Raw genomic sequence first — 23,541 nt, 5'->3', positions numbered from 1 at the left:
GGAACGAAACATTGTTTCAGATGCGCCAACTGTGAATATAACACTCGTGGAACCCTGCACAGAATACATTTTCCTCCTTGGCGAAAAGAATGTCATTTTGGCGGATTGTTCAGTCACAGCAGCCAACCCTTCCCCAAATAATTATACCTGGTACCATGGGGGGAACACTGTTGGCAGAGATCGGATCTACACTATACCCACAGTGTACAGGTCTAGCTCCGGGCAGTACAGATGTGTTGCTGACAATGGCGTACCCCCACCTGGAGAAGACAGTGTTACAGTTGACGTTCATTGTAAGTACTAAATGTAATATGAAATATGTATACACTGGTACACTTTAGTTTCACGATTACATATGACCACCTAGAGAGGACAGTGTTACAGTCGACGTGCAGTGTAAGTACAGTGACATATCACCACCTAGAGAGGACAGTGTTACAGTCGACGTGCAGTGTAAGTACAGTGACATATCACCACCTAGAGAGGACAGTGTTACAGTCGACGTGTAGTGTAAGTACAATGACATATCACCACCTGGAGAGGACAGTGTTACAGTCAGAGTGCAGTGTAAGTACAGTGACATATCACCACCTAGAGAGGACAGTGTTACAGTCGACATGCAGTGTAAGTACAGTGACATATCTCCACATGGAGAGGACAGTGTTACAGTCGGGGTGCAGTGTAAGTACAGTGACATATCACCACCTAGAGAGGACAGTGTGACAGTCGAGCTGCAGTGTAAGTACAGTGACATATCACCACCTAGAGAGGACAGTGTTACAGTCGGAGTACAGTGTAAGTACAGTGACATATCACCACCTAGAGAGGACAGTGTTACAGTCGGAGTACAGTGTAAGTACAGTGACATATCACCACCTAGAGAGGACAGTGTTACAGTCGAGCTGCAGTGTAAGTACAGTGACATATCACCACCTAGAGAGGACAGTGTGACAGTCGAGCTGCAGTGTAAGTACAGTGACATATCACCACCTAGAGAGGACAGTGTTACAGTCGACGTGCAGAGTAAGTACAATGACATATCACCACCTAGAGAGGACAGTGTTACAGTCGACGTGCAGTGTAAGTACAGTGACAGATCACCACCTAGAGAGGACAGTGTGACAGTCGAGCTGCAGTGTAAGTACAGTGACATATCACCACCTAGAGAGGACAGTGTTACAGTCGGAGTACAGTGTAAGTACAGTGACATATCACCACCTAGAGAGGACAGTGTTACAGTCGGAGTACAGTGTAAGTACAGTGACATATCACCACCTAGAGAGGACAGTGTTACAGTCGGAGTACAGTGTAAGTACAGTGACATATCACCACCTAGAGAGGACAGTGTTACACTCGGAGTACAGTGTAAGTACAGTGACAGATCACCACCTAGAGAGGACAGTGTGACAGTCGAGCTGCAGTGTAAGTACAGTGACATATCACCACCTAGAGAGGACAGTGTTACAGTCGACATGCAGTGTAAGTACAGTGACATATCACCACCTAGAGAGGACAGTGTGACAGTCGAGCTGCAGTGTAAGTACAGTGACATATCACCACCTAGAGAGGACAGTGTGACAGTCGAGCTGCAGTGTAAGTACAGTGACATATCACCACCTAGAGAGGACAGTGTTACAGTCGGAGTACAGTGTAAGTACAGTGACATATCACCACCTAGAGAGGACAGTGTTACAGTCGGAGTACAGTGTAAGTACAGTGACATATCACCACCTAGAGAGGACAGTGTTACAGTCGGAGTACAGTGTAAGTACAGTGACATATCACCACCTAGAGAGGACAGTGTTACACTCGGAGTACAGTGTAAGTACAGTGACATATCACCACCTAGAGAGGACAGTGTGACAGTCGAGCTGCAGTGTAAGTACAGTGACATATCACCACCTAGAGAGGACAGTGTGACAGTCGACGTGCAGTGTAAGTACAGTGACATATCACCACCTAGAGAGGACAGTGTGACAGTCGAGCTGCAGTGTAAGTACAGTGACATATCACCACCTAGAGAGGACAGTGTTACAGTCGAGCTGCAGTGTAAGTACAGTGACATATCACCACCTAGAGAGGACAGTGTGACAGTCGAGCTGCAGTGTAAGTACAGTGACATATCACCACCTAGAGAGGACAGTGTGACAGTCGAGCTGCAGTGTAAGTACAGTGACATATCACCACCTAGAGAGGACAGTGTGACAGTCGAGCTGCAGTGTAAGTACAGTGACATATCACCACCTAGAGAGGACAGTGTGACAGTCGAGCTGCAGTGTAAGTACAGTGACATATCACCACCTAGAGAGGACAGTGTGACAGTCGAGCTGCAGTGTAAGTACAGTGACATATCACCACCTAGAGAGGACAGTGTGACAGTCGAGCTGCAGTGTAAGTACAGTGACATATCACCACCTAGAGAGGACAGTGTTACAGTCGACATGCAGTGTAAGTACAGTGACATATCACCACCTAGAGAGGACAGTGTGACAGTCGAGCTGCAGTGTAAGTACAGTGACATATCACCACCTAGAGAGGACAGTGTTACAGTCGACATGCAGTGTAAGTACAGTGACATATCACCACCTAGAGAGGACAGTGTGACAGTCGAGCTGCAGTGTAAGTACAGTGACATATCACCACCTAGAGAGGACAGTGTTACAGTCGACATGCAGTGTAAGTACAGTGACATATCACCACCTAGAGAGGACAGTGTGACAGTCGAGCTGCAGTGTAAGTACAGTGACATATGACCACCTAGAGAGGACAGTGTGACAGTCGAGCTGCAGTGTAAGTACAGTGACATATCACCACCTGGAGAGGACAATGTTACAGTCTAGGTACAGTATAAGTGCAAAGCATAATTGTTGCATACAGTCGAGATGCAGTGTAAGTACTAAGTATCAACGTTGCATACAGTTGAGGTGCTGTGTAAGTACTAAGTATCAATGTTGTATACAGTCTAGGTGCAGTGTAATTACTAAGTATCAATGTTGTATACAGTCTAGGTACAGTGTAAGTACTAAGTATCAATGTTGTATACAGTCGAGGTGCAGTGTAAGTACTAAGTATCAATGTTGTATACAGTCTAGGTGCAGTGTAAGTACTAAGTATCAATGTTGTATACAGTCTAGGTACAGTGTAATTACTAAGTATCAATGTTGTATACAGTCTAGGTACAGTGTAATTACTAAGTATCAATGTTGTATACAGTCTAGGTACAGTGTAATTACTAAGTATCAATGTTGCATACAGTCTAGGTACAGTGTAATTACTAAGTATCAATGTTGTATACAGTCTAGGTGCAGTGTAATTACTAAGTATCAATGTTGTATACAGTCGAGGTGCAGTGTAATTACTAAGTATCAATGTTGTATACAGTCTAGGTACAGTGTAAGTACTAAGTATCAATGTTGTATACAGTCTAGGTACAGTGTAATTACTAAGTATCAATGTTGTATACAGTCGTGGTGCAGTGTAATTACAAAGTATCAATGTTGTATACAGTCGAGGTGCAGTGTAATTACTAAGTATCAATGTTGTATACAGTCGAGGTGCAGTGTAATTACTAAGTATCAATGTTGTATACAGTCGAGGTGCAGTGTAATTACTAAGTATCAATGTTGCATACAGTCTAGGTGCAGTGTCATTACTAAGTATCAATGTTGCATACAGTCTAGGTACAGTGTAATTACTAAGTATCAATGTTGCATACAGTCGAAGTGCAGTGTAAGTACTAAGTATCAATGTAGTATACAGTTGTGGTGCAGTGTAATTACTAAGTATCAATGTTGTATACAGTCGAGGTGCAGTGTAACTACTAAGTATCAATGTTGCATACAGTCTAGGTACAGTGTTATTACTAAGCATAATTGTTGTATACAGTCGTGGTGCAGTGTAATTACTAAGTATCAATGTTCTATACAGTCGAGGTGCAGTGTAATTACTAAGTATCAATGTTGTATACAGTCGTGGTGCAGTGTAATTACTAAGTATCAATGTTGTATACAGTCGAGGTGCAGTGTAATTACTAAGTATCAATATTGTATACAGTCGTGGTGCAGTGTAATTACTAAGTATCAATGTTGTATACAGTCGAGGTGCAGTGTTATTACTAAGTATCAATGTTGTATACAGTCGAGGTGCAGTGTAAGTACTAAGGATCAATGTTGTATACAGTCGTGGTGCAGTGTAATTACTAAGTATCAATGTTGTATACAGTCTAGGTGCAGTGTAAGTACTAAGTATCAATGTTGCATACAGTCTAGGTACAGTGTTATTACTAAGCATAATTGTTGTATACAGTCGTGGTGCAGTGTAATTACTAAGTATCAATGTTGTATACAGTCTAGGTACAGTGTTATTACTAAGTATCAATATTGTATACAGTCTAGGTACAGTGTAATTACTAAGTATCAATGTTGTATACAGTCTAGGTACAGTGTAATTACTAAGTATCAATATTGTATACAGTCGTGGTGCAGTGTAATTACTAAGTATCAATGTTGTATACAGTCTAGGTACAGTGTAATTACTAAGTATCAATGTTGTATACAGTCGAGGTGCAGTGTAAGTACTAAGTATCAATGTTGTATACAGTCTGGGTGCAGTGTAAGTACTAAGTATCAATGTTGTATACAGTCGAGATGCAGTGTAAGTACTAAGTATCAATGTTGTATACAGTCGAGGTGCAGTGTAAGTACGAAGTATCAATGTTGCATACAGTCGAGGTGCAGTGTAAGTACTAAGTATCAATGTTGTATACAGTCGAGATGCAGTGTAAGTACTAAGTATCAACGTTGCATACAGTCGAGATGCAGTGTTAGTACTAAGTATCAATGTTGCATACAGTCGAGGTGCTGTGTAAGTACTAAGTATCAATGTTGTATACAGTCGAGATGCAGTGTAATTACTAAGTATCAATGTTGCATACAGTTGAGGTGCTGTGTAAGTACTAAGTATCAATGCTGTATACAGTCGAGATGCAGTGTAAGTACTAAGTATCAATCTTGTATAATGAGGGAGCGGAATGTCAATGCTAAGCATCGTATGTGTGTTGACACTAGGATCTTGATTGTTTTACAATGGCTTTATCGTAAACTTTAGAGGACAGTGTTACAGTCAATGTGGAGAATAAGTACTAAATTGTAGATCATCTGACGTCCTAGACCGGTGTGGTGAATAGATCACGTTAGGGTGATAGTGCAGAGTGGGCCCTCCGTGGTCTTAGACCAGTGTGGTGAATAGATCACGTTAGGGTGATAGTGTAGAGTGTGTCCTCCGTGGTCCTAGACCGGTGTGATGAATAGATCACGTAAGGGTAATCGTGCAGAGTGGGCCCTCCGTTGTCCTAGACCAGTGTTGTGAATAGATCACGTAAGGGTAATCGTGCAGAGTGGGCCCTCCGTTGTCCTAGACCGGTGTAGTGAATAGATCACGTTAGGGTGATAGTGCAGAGTGGGCCCTCCGTGATCCTAGACCAGTGTTGTGAATAGATCACGTTAGGGTGATAGTGTAGAGTGGGCACTTCGTGGTCCTAGACCAGAGTGGTGAATAGATCACGTTAGGGTGAGAGTGTAGAGTGGGCCCTCCGTTGTCCTAGACCAGTGTTGTGAATAGATCACGTAAGGGTAATCGTGCAGAGTGGGCCCTCCGTTGTCCTAGACCGGTCAAGTGAAAAGATCACGTTAGGATGATAGTGTAGAGTGGGCACTTCCTGGTCCTAGACCAGAGTGGTGAATAGGTCACGTTAGGGTGAGAGTGCAGAGTGGGCCCTCCGTGCTCTTAGATCGGTGTTGTGAATAGATCAAGTTAGGGTGATAGTACAGAGTGGGCCCTCCGTTGTCCTAGACCAGTGTTGTGAATAGATCACGTAAGGGTAATCGTGCAGAGTGGGCCCTCCGTTGTCCTAGACCGGTGTAGTGAATAGATCACGTTAGGGTGATAGTGCAGAGTGGGAACTCCGTGATCCTAGACCAGTGTTGTGAATAGATCACGTTAGGGTGATAGTGTAGAGTGGGCACTTCGTGGTCCTAGACCAGAGTGGTGAATAGGTCACGTTAGGGTGAGAGTGCAGAGTGGGCCCTCCGTGCTCTTAGATCGGTGTTGTGAATAGATCACGTTAGGGTGATAGTACAGAGTGGGCCCTCCGTTGTCCTAGACCAGTGTAGTGAATATATCACGTTAGGGTGATAGTGTAGAGTGGGCCCTCCGTGGTCCTAGACCGTCGTGGTGAATAGATCACGTTAGGGTGATAGTGCAGAGTGGGCCCTCCGTGGTCCTAGACAAGTGTGGCGAATAGATAACTTTAGGGTGATAGTGCAGAGTGGGCCCTCCGTGGTCCAAGACCAGTGTGGTGAATAGATAACTTTAGGGTGATAGTACAGAGTGGGCCCTCCGTAGTCCTACACCGGTGTGGTGAATAGATCACGTTAGGGTGATAGTGCAGAGTGGGTCCTCCGTGGTCCTAGACCAGCGTGGTGAATATAACACGTTAGGGTGATAGTGCAGAGTGGGCCCTCCGTGGTCCTAGACCGGTGTGGTGAATAAAACACGTTAGGGTGATAGTGCAGAGTGCGCCCTCCTTGGTCCTAGACCGATGTTGTGAATAGATGACGTTAGGGTGATAGTGCAGAGTTGGCCCTTCGTGGTCCTAGACCAGTGTGGTGAATAGATGACGTAAGGGTGATAGTGCTGAGTGGGCCCTCCGTGGTCCTAGACCAGTGTGGTGAATAGATCACGTTAGGTTGATAGTGCAGAGTTGGCCCTTCGTGGTCCTAGACCAGTGTGGTGAATAGATGACGTTAGGGTGATAGTGCAGAGTGATCCCTTCGTGGTCCTAAACCAGTGTGGTGAATAGATCACGTTAGGGTGATAGTGCAGAGTGGGCCCTCCGTGGTCCTAGACCGGTGTGGTGAATAGATCAGGTTAGGGTGATAGTGCAGAGTGGGTCCTCTGTGGTCCTAGACCAGTGTGGTGAATAGATGACGTTAGGGTGATAGTGCAGAGTGGGCCCTTCGTGGTCCTAGACCAGTGTGGTGAATAGATCACGTTAGGGTGATAGTGCAGAGTGGGCCCTCCGTGGTCTTAGACCAGTGTGGTGAATAGATTACGTTAGGGTGATAGTGCAAAGTGGGCCCTCCGTGGTCCTAAACCAGTGTGGTGATAGATCACGTTAGGGTGATAGTGCTGAGTGGGCCCTTCGTGGTCCTAGACCAGGGTGTTGAATAGGTTACGTTAGGATGATAGTGGAGAGTGGGCCCTCCGTTGTCCTAGAACAGTGTGGTGAATAGATCACGTTAGGGTGATAGTGCAGAGTGGGCCCTCCGTGGTCCTAGACCAGTGTGGTGAATAGATCACGTTAGGGTGATAGTTTAGAGTGGGCCCTTCGTGGTCCTAGACCAGTGTGGTGAATAGATAACTTTAGGGTGATAGTGCAGAGTGGGCCCTCCGTGGTCTTAGACGAGTGTGGTGAATAGATTACGTTAGGGTGATAGTGCAAAGTGGGCCCTCCGTGGTCCTAGACCAGTGTGGTGAATAAATCACGTTAGGGTGATAGTTTAGAGTGGGCCCTTCGTGGTCCTAGACCAGTGTGGTGAATAGATAATTTTAGGGTGATAGTGCAGAGTGGGCCCTCCGTGGTCCTAGACCAGTGTGGTGAATAGATCACGTTAGGGTGATAGTGCTGAGTGGGCCCTTCGTGGTCCTAGACCAGTGTGGTGAATAGATCACGTTAGGGTGATAGTGCAGAGTGGGCCCTCCGTCGCCTTAGACCGGTGTTTTGAATAGATCACGTAAGGGTGATAGTTTAGAGTGGGCCTTCCGTGGTCCTAGACCAGGGTGGTGAATAGATCACGTTAGGGTGATAGTGCAGAGTGGGTCCTCCGTGGTCCTAGACCAGTGTGGTGAATAGATGACGTTAGGGTGATAGTGCAGAGTGGGCCCTCCGTGGTCTTAGACCAGTGTGGTGAATATATTACGTTAGGGTGATAGTGCAAAGTGGGCCCCCCGTGGTCCTAGACCAGTGTGGTGAATAAATCACGTTAAGGTGATAGTGCAGAGTGGGCCCTCCGTGGTCTTAGACGAGTGTGGTGAATAGATTACGTTAGGGTGATAGTGCAAAGTGGGCCCTCCGTGGTCCTAGACCACTGTGGTGAATAGATCACGTTAGGGTGATAGTGCTGAGTGGGCCCTTCGTGGTCCTAGACCAGGGTGTTGAATAGGTCACGTTTGGATGATAGTGCACAGTGGGCCCTCCGTTGTCCTAGACCAGTGTGGTGAATAGATCACGTTAGGGTGATAGTGCTGAGTGGGCCCTTCGTGGTCCTAGACCAGGGTGTTGAATAGGTCACGTTAGGATGATAGTGCACAGTGGGCCCTCCGTTGTCCTAGACCAGTGTAGTGAATAGATCACGTTAGGGTGATAGTGCAGAGTGGGCCCTCCGTGGTCCTAGACCAGTGTAGTGAATGGATCATGTTAGGGTAATAGTGCAGAGTGGGCTCTCCGTCGTCCTAGACCAGTGTGGTGAATAGATCACGTTAGGGTGATAGTGTAGAGTTGGCCCTTCGTGGTCCTAGACCAGTGTAGTGAATGGATCATGTTAGGGTAATAGTGCAGAGTGGGACCTCCGTCGTCCTAGACCAGTGTGGTGAATAGATCACGTTAGGGTGATGGTGTAGAGTTGGCCCTTCGTGGTCCTAGACCAGTGTTGTGAATAGATCACGTTAGGGTGATAGTGTAGAGTGGGCCCTTCGTGGTCCTAGACCAGTGTTGTGAATAGATCACGTTAGGGTGATAGTGTAGAGTGGGCCCTCCGTGGTCCTAGACCAGTGTGGTGAATAGATCACGTTAGGATGATAGTGCAGAGTGGGAACTCCGTGGTCCTAGACCGGTGTGGTGAATAGATCACGTTAGGGTGATAGTGCAGAGTGGGCCTTCCATGGTCCTAGACCAGTGTGGTGAATAGATCACGTAATGGTGATAGTGCAGTGTGGGCCCTCCGTTGTCTTAGACCGGTGTGGTGAATAGATCACGTTAGGATGACAGTGCAGAGTGGGCCCTTCGTGGTCCTAGACCAGGGTGTTGAATAGGTCACGTTAGGTTGATAGTGGAGAGTGGGCCCTCCGTTGTCCTAGAACAGTGTAGTGAATAGATCACGTTAGGGTGATAGTGCAGAGTGGGCCCTCCGTGGTCCTAGACCAGTGTGGTGAATAGATCACGTTAGGGTGATAGTTTAGAGTGGGCCCTCCGTGGTCCTAGACCAGGGTGGTGAATAGATCACATGAGGTTGATAGTGCAGAGTGGGCCCTCCTTGGTCCTAGACTAATGTGGTGAATAGATCAATTGAGGGTGATAGTGCAGAGTGGGCCCTCCGTTGTCCTAGACCATGGTGTTGAATAGATAACTTTAGGGTGATAGTGCAGAGTGGGCCCTCCTTTGTCCTAGACCAATGTGGTGAATAGATAACTTTAGGGTGATAGTGCAGAGTGGGCCCTCCGTGGTTCTAGACTAGTGTAGTGAATAGATCACGTTGGGGTGATAGTGCAGTGTTGGCTCTCCGTGGTCCTAGACCAGTGTGGTGAATAGATCACGTTAGGTTGATAGTGTAGAGTGGGCCCTCCGTGGTCCTAGACCAGTGTGGTGAATAGATCACATAAGGGTGATAGTGTAGAGTGGGTCCTCCGTGGTCCTAGACCGGTGTGGTGAATACATCACGTTAGGGTGATAGTGCAGATTGGGAACTTCGTGGTCCTAGACAAGTGTGGTAAATAGATAACTTTAGGGTGATAGTGCAGAGTGGGCCCTCCATGGTCCTAGGCCAGTGTGGTGAATACATTACTTTAGGGTGATAGTGCAGAGTGGGCCCTCCGTGGTCCGAGACCTGTGTGGTGAATAGATCACGTTAGGGTGATAGTGCAGAGTGGGCCCTCCGTGGTTCTAGACCAGTGTGGTGATTAGATCACGTTAAGGTGATAGTGCAGAGTGGTCCCTCCGTCGTCCTAGACCAGTGTGGTGAATAGATCACGTTAGGGTGATAGTGTAGAGTTGGCCCTCCATGGTCCTAGACCAGTGTGGTGAATAGATCACGTAAGGGTGACAATGCAGAGTTGGCCCTCCATGGTCCTAGACCAGTGTGGTGAATAGATCACGTTAGGGTGATTGTGCAGAGTGGGCCCTCCGTGGTCCTAGACCAGTGTGGTGAATAGATCACGTTAGGGTGACAATGCAGAGTTGGCCCTCCGTTGTCCTAGACCAGTGTGGTGAATAGATCACGTTAGGGTGATAGTGCAGAGTGGGCCCTCCTTGGTGCTAGACAAGTGTGGTGAATAGATAACTTTAGGGTGATAGTGCAGAGTGGGCCCTCCATGGTCCTAGACTAGTTTGTTGCATAGATGACGTTAGGGTGATAGTGTAGAGTGGGCCCTCCGTGGTCCTAGACCAGGGTGGTGAATAGATCACGTTAGGGTGATAGTGCAGAGTGGGACCTCCGTCGTCCTAGACCAGGGTGGTGAATAGATCACGTTAGGGTGATAGTGCAGAGTGGGCCTTCCTTGGTGCTAGACCAGTGTGGTGAATAGATAACTTTAGGGTGATGGTGCAGAGTGGGCCCTCCATGGTCCTAGACTAGTTTGTTGAATAGATGACGTTAGGGTGATAGTGTAGAGTGGGCCCTCCGTGGTCCTAGACGAGGGTGGTGAATAGATCACGTTAGGATGATAGTGCAGAGTGGGCCCTCCCTTTTCCTAGACCAGGGTGTTGAATACGTCACGTTAGGATGATAGTGCAGAGTGGGCGATCCGTTGTCCTAGACCAGGGTGTTGAATAGATCACGTTAGGGTGATAGTGCAGAGTGGGACCTCCGTGGTCCTAGACCAGTGTGGAAAATAGATCACGTAAGGGTGATAGTGCAGAGTGGAAACTCCGTGGTCCTAGATCGGTTTTTTGAATAGGTCACGTTAGGGTGATAGTGTAGAGTGGGCCCTCCGTGGTCCTAGACCAGTGTGGTGAATAGATCACGTTAGGTTGATAGTGCAGAGTGGGAACTCCGTCGTCCTAGACCGGTGTTTTGAATAGGTCACGTTAGGGTGATAGTGCAGAGTGGGCCCTCCGTGGTCCTAGACCAGTGTGGTGAATAGATCAATTGAGGGTGATAGTGAAGAGTGGGCCCTCCGTTGTCCTAGACAAGTGTGGTGAATAGATCAATTGAGGGTGATAGTGCAGAGTGGGCCCTCCGTTGTCCTAGACCAGGGTGTTGAATAGATCACGTTAGGGTGATAGTGCAGAGTGGACCCTCCGTTGTCCTAGACCAGTGTGGTGAATAGATCACGTTAGGGTGATAGTGCAGAGTGGGCCCTCCGTGGTCCTAGACCAGTGTGGTGAATAGATCACGTTAGGGTGATAGTGCAGAGTGGGACCTCTATGGTCATAGACAAGTGTTGTGAATAGATCACGTTAGGGTGATTGTGAAGAGTGGGACCTCTCTGGTCATAGACAAGTGTTGTGAATAGATCACGTTAGGGTGATAGTGCAGAGTGGGACCTCTCTGGTCATAGACAAGTGTTGTGAATAGATCACGTTAGGGTGATAGTGCAGAGTGGGACCTCTCTGGTCATAGACAAGTGTTGTGAATAGATCACGTTAGGGTGATAGTGCAGAGTGGGACCTCTCTGGTCATAGACAAGTGTTGTGAATAGATCACGTTAGGGTGATAGTGCAGAGTGGGACCTCCGTGGTCCTAGACAAGTGTTGTGAATAGATCACGTTAGGGTGATAGTGCAGAGTGGGCCCTCCGTGGTCCTAGACCAGTGTTGTGAATAGATCACGTTAGGGTGATAGTGCAGAGTGGGCCCTCCGTGGTCCTAGACCAGTGTGGTGAATAGATCACGTTAGGGTGATAGTGCAGAGTGGGCCCTCCGTGGTCCTAGACCAGTGTGGTGAATAGATCACGTTAGGGTGATAGTGCAGAGTGGGCCCTCCGTATTCCGAGACCAGTGTGGTGAATAGATCACGTTAGGGTGATAGTGCAGAGTGGGCCCTCCGTATTCCGAGACCAGTGTGGTGAATAGATCACGTTAGGGTGATAGTGCAGAGTGGATCCTCCCTTGTCCTAGACAAGTGTGGTGAATAGATCACGTTAGGGTGATAGTGCAGAGTGGGCCCTTCGTGGTCCTAGACAAGTGTTGTGAATAGATCACGTTAGGGTGATAGTGCAGAGTGGGCCCTCCGTGGTCCTAGACAAGTGTTGTGAATAGATCACGTTAGGGTGATAGTGCAGAGTGGGCTCTCATTGAGGATGATAAAGTACTCATGGAAATGAAAATTTCCAAATTGAAATGGCAGAAACAGGCTATAGGCATTATGCAAATTAGCCTGGAAAAAAAGGTATCAAAACAATAATAAAATTAACAGCTATGTTTTTGTACATAATAATAATGACGTGTAAGTATTTGTTTGAGAAGGGAATATGTTACTTTACGTTCTTATATTTTGACGATGACTCACTATCCCACAATGCCACTGACAAATCACTAACCACTGACAAATCACATGCATGTGGATTTCAAGCACCTGTTTTCACCTGTCGCCAAGGTGTCATAGGTCATGGACATTCACCTTGATCTACTAACACCTGGTTATGCTCAGTTTCACAATAGTCTGTTTTGTTCATATTTTTACACACTTTTACGTGTAAAAAGACATAAAAAACCTTTGATAGGCTGTATTTGTGCCAAGGCCCAATTAGTACTAAATGGAGTTGTTTGAATATTTATATATTTTGTATATTAACTGCATTTATTTAAAATCTGAGATCGAAAAAACAGGTTTTTTTCATTTCCGTGAGTACTTTATTGCGGTGTGATAGTAACAGGGTTCGATCACCTTGCAGTGTCGCACCAAAAGATGTTAAGATATTGTTTTCCCTTCCCAGATCCACCAGCCGTTCACATCGACGGTAGCTTGAAAGTGGTCAACGAATCAGAAGATTTGATCATCCACTGTACAGTGGATGCAAACCCGGAAGTGACGTCAATAGTTTGGAGAAAAGAAGGAGTAGGCGCGAGGATGTCTGAATATGGGACTCTTCATCTGAAGAACGTTAAGAAGACTGATGCAGGAGAATATGTCTGCACAGCCACCAACACTGTCACAAGATGTAGTGGAACACGACAGATGAAACAGTCGTCTCGAACTGTTACAGTTCATGTGTTATGTAAGTACAATTTTGTCCTTTTCGTGCCTTCTGTATTCATAGTTGATGCATCCTATGTTCATGCTTCCTGTGTTCATTGTTCATTTTTCCTATGTTCATTTTTCCTATGTTCATGCTTCCTGTGTTCATTGTTGATGATTCTGAAGAGCATTGTTCATGTTTCGTGTGTTCATGTTTCAAGTGTTCATTGTCCATGTTTCCTATGCTCACGTTTCCTGTTTCCTGTGTTCAGTGTTCATGCTTCGTGTGTTCATTGTACATGCTTCGTGTGTTCATTGTTCATGTTTCCTGTGCTTATGTTCATGCTTCATGTGCAGTGTTCATGTTTGTGCTCGTGTTCCTTGTGTTCATTGTTCAAGTTTCCTGTGTTCCTTGTTCATGTTTCCTGTGCTCAAGTTTCTTGTGTTCATTGTTCAAGTTTCCTGTGTTCATTGTTCATGTTTCCTGTGCTTATGTTCATGCTTCATGTCCAGTGTTCATGTTTGTGCTCGTGTTCCCTGTGTTCATTGTTCAAGTTTCTTGTGTTCCTTGTTCATGTTTCCTGTGCTCAAGTTTCTTGTGTTCATTGTTCAAGTTGCCTGTGCTCATGTTTTTTGTGTTCATTGTTCAAGTTTCCTGTTTTCATTGTTCATGTTTCCTGTGCTTATGTTCATGCTTCATGTGCAGTGTTCATGTTTGTGCTCGTGTTCCTTGTGTTCATTGTTCAAGTTTCCTGTGTTCCTTGTTCATGTTTCCTGTGCTTATGTTCATGCTTCATGTGCAGTGTTCATGTTTGTGCTCGTGTTCCTTGTGTTCATTGTTCAAGTTTCCTGTGTTCCTTGTTCATGTTTCCTGTGCTTATGTTCATGCTTCATGTGCAGTGTTCATGTTTGTGGTCGTGTTTCTGGTGTTCATTGTTCAAGTTTCCTGTGTTCCTTGTTCATGTTTCCTGTGCTCAAGTTTCTTGTGTTCATTGTTCATGTTTCCTGTGCTCAAGTTTCTTGTGTTCATTGTTCAAGTTTCCTGTGCTCATGTTTCTTGTGTTCATTGTTCAAGTTTCTTGTGTTCCTTGTTCATGTTTCCTGTGCTCATGTTTCTTGTGTTCATTGTTCAAGTTTCCTGTGTTCCTTGTTCATGTTTCCTGTGCTCAAGTTTCTTATGTTCATTGTTCAAGTTTCCTATGCTCAAGTTTCTTGTGTTCATTGTTCAAGTTGCCTGTGCTCATGTTTTTTGTGTTCATTGTTCAAGTTTCCTGTTTTCATTGTTCATGTTTCCTGTGCTTATGTTCATGCTTCATGTGCAGTGTTCATGTTTGTGCTCGTGTTCCTTGTGTTCATTGTTCAAGTTTCCTGTGTTCCTTGTTCATGTTTCCTGTGCTTATGTTCATGCTTCGAATTCATGTGCAGTGTTCATGTTTGTGCTCGTGTTCCTTGTGTTCATTGTTCAAGTTTCCTGTGTTCCTTGTTCATGTTTCCTGTGCTTATGTTCATGCTTCATGTGCAGTGTTCATGTTTGTGCTCGTGTTTCTGGTGTTCATTGTTCAAGTTTCCTGTGTTCCTTGTTCATGTTTCCTGTGCTCAAGTTTCTTGTGTTCATTGTTCATGTTTCCTGTGCTCAAGTTTCTTGTGTTCATTGTTCAAGTTTCCTGTGCTCATGTTTCTTGTGTTCATTGTTCAAGTTTCCTGTGTTCCTTGTTCATGTTTCCTGTGCTCATGTTTCTTGGGTTCATTGTTCAAGTTTCCTGTGTTCCTTGTTCATGTTTCCTGTGCTCAAGTTTCTTTTGTTCATTGTTCACGCGATCATGAGCTCTATGACATTCCATAAATCAATACATCGACGCTGACCACCTGACCCATTACGTAGCCTCGTGCAATAAGCAGGGGTGGGTGGGGATGAAAGTCTTACTCGGAATCCCATCCCGGGAAGCATTTAAACATTATGATTATCATATAGAGTAAACTACGGTTATAACGAACAAGGTTATAACGAACTGACCGTTATAACGAACTTATTTTTTAGTCCCGGCCATTTGATGTATATATGATGTATATATGCTTATAGCGAACTACGGTTATAACGAACTATAATTAGTGGTCCCTTTGAGTTCGTTATAGCCGTAGTTTACTGTAGAGCCTACATAACCCGAATATTGGCAAACATGGACAAACCCGCTATGGCCCGAAGAAATGACACTAGCAAGAATATTCTTATATATGTTCGCAAGCTAAAGCTTCATGGTGCAGCGCATAGAGCGTCTGCTCGGAGAGTTGTGGTTCGATTCCCTGGTCAAATTATATCAAAAGATGTTAAAATATTGTACTTGTTGTTACCCTGCCTAGTGCCCGGCATTACGTGGATAATACAAGGACAAAACTGCTAGTGTGATATACAGTAAACTACTGTTATAACGACCTCAACGGGACCACTAATTTCAGTTCGTTATACACGTAGTTCGTTATAAGCATATATACAGCATAACTACAGCAAATAGTCGGGACAAAAAAGTAAGTTATATCCGTCAGTTCGTTATAAGCACGTTCGTTATAAACGTAGTTTACAGTATGTGAGTGGGATATTCGTGTTAAACTGCAGCATGGTATCTCTGTGGACTAACACAACCGGCATAGGTCTGAACTGGCACAAGAAGTAACGGGCATGCATGAAGCTTGTTAGCGAAATAACACTGAGCCCCCTTTTCACCTCACCTCTTGCGCAGTAAACTTGTATTAGGATCACAGGATGTAGGGATTGACAATGAGCAGAAGTACAATGTATAACAGGAGCTCAGTGTTCAAACTATGTTAGGGGGCACAGGTGGCCATGTCGTCTAAGGCGCCGCGACTCGCTGTGCAGAGTTGCGTCCCTTGGGCACGCCAGAAACCTATGATTGTGGGTTCGAATCCCGGTTCGCCCCGATTATGTTTCTAGGTTTGTCAGCATCATACCCGTGCTCGTGGGTTTCACCGAAGTGGTAAACGTCTGAGACCTGCATCACTTCTGGCTTTCCTCGCACATTAAGCTGACACGCCGTGATATAACTGGAATAATGTTAAAAGCGGCGTTAAACCCAACTCACTCACTCACTCAAACATGTTACGACATTATGATCCAGCAACAACCCCCTACCTCCTTATTGGCGCGGCAGCAGCAGCAGCTGGGTGTGTGGTGCTCATCGGCGTCGTCGTGGTGTTCCTGTGTGTTAGAAGTAGTAACAGAAGAAGAAGAAGGAGAAGAAGACATCACAGAGAGAAAGGTAATCTAAATGCCGAGTTAGGTACTTTTCATCCGATCTGCCCTATGGCTATATGAGGGCCTTTTACAGAAGATCAGTTCAACCTTGTGGTCATTGTAGGGCCCAGTACAGAACATCCGATCTGCCCTGTAGTTATACAAGGGCCGAGTACAGAACATCCAGTCTGTCCTGCAGTTATACAAGGGCCGAGTACAGAACATCCGGTCTGCCCTGTAGTTATACAAGGGCCGAGTACAGAACATCCGGTCTGCCCTGTAGTTATACAAGGGCCGAGTACAGAACATCCGATCTGCCCTGTAGTTATACAAGGGCCGAGTACAGAACATCCGGTCTGCCCTGTAGTTATACAAGGCACGAGTACAGAACATCCGGTCTGCCCTGTAGTTATACAAGGGCCGAGTACTGAACATCCGGTCTGCCCTGTAGTTATAATAAGGACACGTATTGTGTACCTAGGCCGCCCTGTGGCTGTATGAAGGCCTTATACAATAGGTCAGGTCTGCCCTGTGGTCATTCAAGGGCCCAGTAAGGAGGGCTCCTCTGTGGCTATTTAAGAACCTAGTAGGTACATCCGGGTGGTCCTGCTGCTGCTCCAGCGCTGACGACATAACCGCAGCTCTTGTTATATTAGAACCTCAATGACTGGTTGCCGACCTGGAGGTTTGTCTCAGCTCAGGTCAACCCCCAACACCACCCTACCCAACCCCAGCCACACCCCACCCCATACAACCCTACCCCACCCCAAAATCCACCCCACCCCACCTCACCCCATCCCAAACCCCATTCCCCCCACACCACCCTGCCCGTAACCAGCCACACCCCACCCCCTACCACCCTATCCCACCCCAACCCAACCCAACCCGACCCACCCCACCAGAGAGATAAGGATGTGGTATATACACTGTCTTTAATTCCAGATGCAACATTAATAGCTGCTGACGACAATGCCTTCAGCAGTCTGAACCAACCTATGCCAGAGTTATCCTCAGGGGCAACAACACAAGCTGAATCCATACAGGACGGCGCCTACAGCGCTGTGACAGACCGACCCGTCACAGATCAGCACTACACAGAAATATCCTTCCCGGCGACAACACAAGCTGGTTCAACTCAGGACGGCGCCTACAGCGCTCTGACAGACCGACCCGTCACAGATCAGAAATACACAGAGTTATCCTTCCAGGCAACAACTCAAGATGGTTCAACTCAGGACGGCGCCTACAGCGCTCCAACACACCGACCCGTCACAGATCAGAACTATCTATGCCCCATACCCGGGCCTCGTTCTTCTGATGCCATACCAGATACAACTATAGACCGACCCATCACAGATCAGGACTATCTATGCCCCATACCCGGGCCTCCGTCTTCTGATGCCATACCAGATGCCACTGTAGACCGACCCATCACAGATCAGAACTATCTATGCCCCATACCCGGGCCTCCGTCTTCTGATGCCATACCAGATACAACTATAGACCGACCCATCACAGATCAGAACTATCTATCTCTCATACCCGGGCCTCCGTCTTCTGATGCCATACCAGATACAACTATAGACCAACCCATCACAGATCAGAACTATCTATGCCCCATACCCGGGCCTCCGTCTTCTGATGCCATACTAGATACAACTATAGACCGACCCATCACAGATCAGAACTATCTATGCCCCATACCCGGGCCTCCGTCTTCTGATGCCATACCAGATGCCACTGTAGACCGACCCATCACAGATCACTACTACACAGAGATAACCCTACAGGCAACAACTCAAGATGGTTCAACTCAGGACGGCGCCTACAGCGCTCTGACAGACCGGCCCATCACAGATCAGAACTATCTATGCCCCATACCCGGGCCTCGTTCATCTGATGCCATACCAGATGCTACTGTAGGTTACCCCAATAGTGCAGGCAATGAAAGGCATTATGAGATCCCATCTCTGCCTAAGACAGGATGATTGTTTGTTATTTAGTCTTGGAGGGATAGCGAAAGTGATTGAGTCGTCTTTTGCACCATAACAATTACACACTGAGCAGAAGTCCGCCAGCCAGGCCATACTTGGGTTGTAGACCAGGGTGGCAGGGAGCCGATTGACATGAAGACAAACTGTCTAATATGTGGAACAGTGCGGATTATGTTACCAATAATGGCACAGGTGTAAGTGAAGTTCTTTTAAGTAATTATCAATGAGCATTATAGCAGTTGTTCCATCGTTTTATTTTTTTTCTTCTTATTTTCGAGGTTAAATCTTAACTCACTCACTCACTTTTTTTGGAGGTCCATAGGAACGTTTCGTGTTTAACGCCGCACTCAGCAATATTCCAGCTTCATGACGGCGGTCTGTAAATAATCGAGTCTGGACCAGACAATCTAGTGATTAACATCATGAGAATCGATCCACGCAGTTTGGATACTATGACGTGCATCAACAAGTCAGCGAGCCTGACCACCCGATCCCGTACGTCGCGTCCTTCGACGTCATAGTCGCCTTTTACGGAAAACATGGGTTGCTGAAGACATATTCTATCCCGGATGTTAACGGGACCCGTAGGAACGTGACGCTACAGGAAGACATCGTTCATGACGTCATGACGTTTCTTATGCGACGTCGTTTCAACAATAGCGTTAGTAAGCTCATGTCTCCATTTGAGATCAGGAAATCCACATTTTCTACAATTTCTCAGAAAAAAGACTTTGTACTATAAGGAGCACTGTTCTCACATCTTTGCATCACGGGATATCGCATGTATAAATGTCAAAGGTGACCTGCCAAGGCCCGAAACTAAATTCCTTGAGCCTGAGTCGCCTGGCCACTGATGACGTCACTGCCAGGAATCGATTCCAGAGATGCAAAATACGCAAGTACCGGTCGTCATTGGGTGTAGTTACCCTGGGTCAGCCTGTCCGTAGCCTGTCTGATGTCCGCCCGGTCTGCATCAGGTTAATTAGTAACACGAGAGCAGCCAACGGTTCCAGCAATGTGGACATAAGTGGCTCCCATCTGCATCATGCCCAGGGTCCACTCGCATTATTCGGGTGTGTTTCAGTATCATGCTGTCCGCATCATTTATACTCTTATTGCAGGTGTAGTTTCGGCTGTTCAAGCGGCATGTGTTTTTTCACATTCTCGCATTTTCTATGAAAAAAAAACGTGCCGTGGACGTGTATGACTTTCTGCATAGAGCATTGATGTGTTTAGACGATGTGTTGTTCATTGATTTGGTTTGACCTTGTCTTTTCAAATTTTTGCATTTTCATTTTTAAAGTGGTACAGTTTCTTTTGTTCTTAGGTATATCTGAATTTCAATTTGAAGATAACAAGGATAACCAAGATCTACGAAATACTTACACCCTTTGAAAAAGTGTTATGACATAATGACCTATGTTATCATAATATCATCACAGTCTATGTTATATTGTCATCATGGCCATTTTACTTTGTCGCGGTGTTATCATATTATCACCACGACCTTGTTATCATATTATCACCACGACCTTGTTATCATATTATCATGACGATCATGTAGTATTATCAGCACAGCCTATGTTATATTATCATGACGATCATGTAGTATTATCAGCACAGCCTATGTTATATTATTAGCACGATCTATTCTATTACATTATCATCACAGCCTATGCTATCACATTATCAACACGGCCTATGTTATCATATTAGGCAATAATTTTTCACATTACCCGCACCGCCTATATTATATTATCAGCACGGCCTATGCTATATTATCAGCACGACCTTGTTATCATATTATTACGGCCTATGTTATATTATCAGCACGGCCTATGCTGTATTATCAGCACGACCTTGTTATCATATTATTACGGCCTATGTTATATTATCAGCACGGCCTATGCTGTATTATCAGCACGACCTTGTTATCATATTATTACGGCCTATGTTATATTATCAGCACGGCCTATGCTGTATTATCAGCACGTCCTTGTTATCATATTATTACGACCTATGTTATATTATCAGCACGGCCTATGCTGTATTATCAGCACGACCTTGTTATCATATTATTACGGCCTATGTTATATTATCAGCACGACTATGTTATCACTTTACCAACACGACCAATGTTATAGTATCGCAAGCACGGCCTATGTTATATTATCAGCATGGCCTATGTTTATATCCTATGTTATATTATCAGCGCCACTGTGTTATCACTTTACCAGCACGACCAATTTTATATTATCATTATGTTACCAGCACGGTCTTTGTTATCACATTATCAGCTCGACATGTGTTATATTATCAGCATAGGCTATGTTAATAGCCTATGTTAAAGTATCATCACGGCCTATGTTATCACATTATCAGCTCGGTCAATGTTATCATATTATCAGCTCGGCCAATGGTATCATATTATCAGCGCGGCCAATGTTATATTATCAACACGATCTATGTTATCACGTTATCATCACAGCCGATGCTATAACATGATCAACACGGCCAATGTTATCACATTACCCGCACGGCCTGTGTTATATTATCATCAGAGCACATGTTATCACATTATCAGCACGGCGGTGTTCATGTGACTCTTTTTGTTTGTGTAGCAGTAGGATGGAGGAGGTGAAGGATGCCTGGCCGCATATTCATCTGCTACAGTGACCTGTAACAATAGAAAATTAATAATCATGGTTATACCAGTGAGTGAGTGAGTGAGTGAGTAGGGTTTAAAGCCGCTTTTAACAGTATTCCAGTTATATCAAGGCGTGTCAGCTTAATGTGGGAGAAAAGCTCGAAGTGATGCAGGTCTCAGACGTTTACCACTTCGGTGAAACCCACGAGCACGGGTATGGTGCTGACAAACCTAGAAACATAATTGCGGGAAACAGGGATTCGAACCCACAAACATAGTATACCAGATGTGATTGTTGGTAATTGTGTACATAATGTTTGACTCTTTGTTGATTGTTTGTGTAATAATTATCCAAATCTGTTTTTTTTGTTTATTACTGCAGTATTTATTGATTTTGCATTATGAAAATGAATAACCACATTTTGCGCATCCTTATATTAACCGGTACAGCCTGTCATATATTGCATGAAGTCACGTAAAATCTCGTTTATCCACAGCGCAGTATTCAGAGAGAAAGCGCCCTGTTTTTTTCCGAATAAACTTAAACTTATACTTGTAAGTAGTTTTTTTTAAAGAGATGTTACTGCACGTCATGTTTTTCTAAACACTTGCCATTTTTATACTCATCTCACAGATGTGTATCATGCTCATGTCATTCTAAGCTGAAATAAACAGTAGGAACGTGACGCTACAGGAAGACATCGTTCATGACGTCATGACGTTTCTTATGCGACGTCGTTTCAACAATAGCGTTAGTGAGCTCATGTCTCCATTTGAGACCAGGAAATCCACATTTTCTACAATTTCTCAGAAAAAAGACTTTGTACTATAAGGAGCACTGTTCTCACATCTTTGCATCACGGGATATCGCATGTATAAATGTCAAAGGTGACTTGCCAAGGCCCGAAACTAAATTCCTTGAGCCTGAGTCGCCTGGCCACTGATGACGTCACTGCCAGGAATCGATTCCAGAGATGCAAAATACGCAAGTACCGGTCGTTATTGGGTGTAGTTACCCTGGGTCAGCCTGTCCGTAGCCTGTCTGATGTCCGCCCGGTCTGCATCAGGTTAATTAGTAAAACGAGAGCAGCCAACGGTTCCAGCAATGTGGACATAAGTGGCTCCCATCTGCATCATGCCCAGGGTCCACTCGCATTATTCGGGTGTGTTTCAGTATCAGAGTGAGTGCCTATCATGCTGTCCGCATCATTCATACTCTTATTGCAGGTGTAGTTTCGGCTGTTCAAGCGGCATGTATTTTTTCACATTCTCGCATTTTCTATGAAAAAAAAACGTGCCGTGGACATGTATGACTTTCTGCATAGAGCATTGATGTGTTTAGACGATGTGTTGTTCATTGATTTGAATGCTCATGTCATTCTAAGCTGTAATAAACAGTAGAGGATTCTAATATGAATTCCGTTCTGGCTTTATATCTCCACAATGCAGGTGAGCTACAGAGACTTGTGGCTCTAGTGTCTTCTGTTGCCTACTGATCAGGCTGATCGATTCTCATTGGAGATGGGCGGTCGAGTAGCCTACTGGTTAAAACGTTCGCTCGACACGCCGAAGGCCTGGGTTCGATTCTCGACATGGGTACAATGTGTGAAGCCCATTTCTGGTGTCCCCCGCCGTGATATTGCTGGAATATTGCTTAAAGTGGCGTAAAACCATACTCACTCAATATGACGTCATCGAGAACGGATGTCGTTGCACGTAAGAGTGACAAGACTGTCTCCGTGGTCGGTTGGATAGGGCGTCTGCAAAATACATTGCGATTGTATCAGCAAACGACCATTAAGCAGGAAGTAGCTGCAGTTTTCATAATAATATCTGTAAATTTAAATAATTGTTAACGTGTTGATAGCTGTAGTACGTGATCATGTACGGTTTTACGCCGCTTTTAGCAATATTCCAGCAATATCACAGCGGGGGACACCAGAAATGGGCTCCACACATTGTACCCATGTCGGCAATCGAACCCGGGTCTTCGGCGTGACGAGCGAACGCGTTAACCACTAGGCTACCCGACCGCCCCTGATGTAAATGGAGGTTCCGGTACAGTCCTCCCCTGATACGCCTATGTTCTCCAGGATACTCGCAACCTTATCGACAAGATGAGCGCACCTTTTCCTGCTTCATGCAGAGATTTCTATTGGCTATGGAAAGGGTTGTGTCGCTTAATCGTACAATCGACTCTGCTTTTAGCAGAAAATCCTTATGAATATGGAAAGAATTTTCGCTTTATTTCATCTCTAGGATTGTCATGTTTGTCGCCAACAGTGTCGCCCAAACAGAACCTTCAGGTTGGACGGAACACACTATTGGCTTACTGAAAATACAGGCATACAAAGTGGCGATGTTTTGCTTGATGGTGTGTGTGTTAATATCGTAAGGCAAAGACTATCAGACGCACTAGATGGCAAATATTGGCATGCATGGCACAAGTATGTTAAACACAGTGTATGGACGACAACTTGGA

General features: G+C 45.4%; 1 protein-coding gene across 1 annotated transcript in view; it reads left to right on the top strand.

The window, feature by feature from the left end:
• Positions 1 to 22,342, top strand: part of LOC124118262 — a 37,361-nt gene extending 15,019 nt beyond the window's left edge. The window contains exons 4-7 of the mRNA XM_046480371.2: positions 21 to 293; positions 12,930 to 13,211; positions 16,303 to 16,443; positions 17,361 to 22,342. Coding sequence (XP_046336327.2) covers positions 21 to 293; positions 12,930 to 13,211; positions 16,303 to 16,443; positions 17,361 to 18,406 — 1,742 coding nt within the window. The 3' untranslated portion in view covers positions 18,407 to 22,342. The remainder of the gene's footprint in view (positions 1 to 20; positions 294 to 12,929; positions 13,212 to 16,302; positions 16,444 to 17,360) is intronic.
• The last annotated feature ends 1,199 nt before the right edge of the window (positions 22,343 to 23,541 follow it).

Source organism: Haliotis rufescens, unplaced genomic scaffold (genome assembly GCF_023055435.1).
Source record: "Haliotis rufescens isolate VD_foot unplaced genomic scaffold, xgHalRufe1.0.p SCAF_136, whole genome shotgun sequence".
Classification (NCBI taxonomy): Eukaryota; Metazoa; Mollusca; class Gastropoda; order Lepetellida; family Haliotidae; genus Haliotis; species Haliotis rufescens.
Note: the sequence above shows the minus strand (reverse complement) of the source record. Positions and strands in the feature narration are given on the sequence as shown.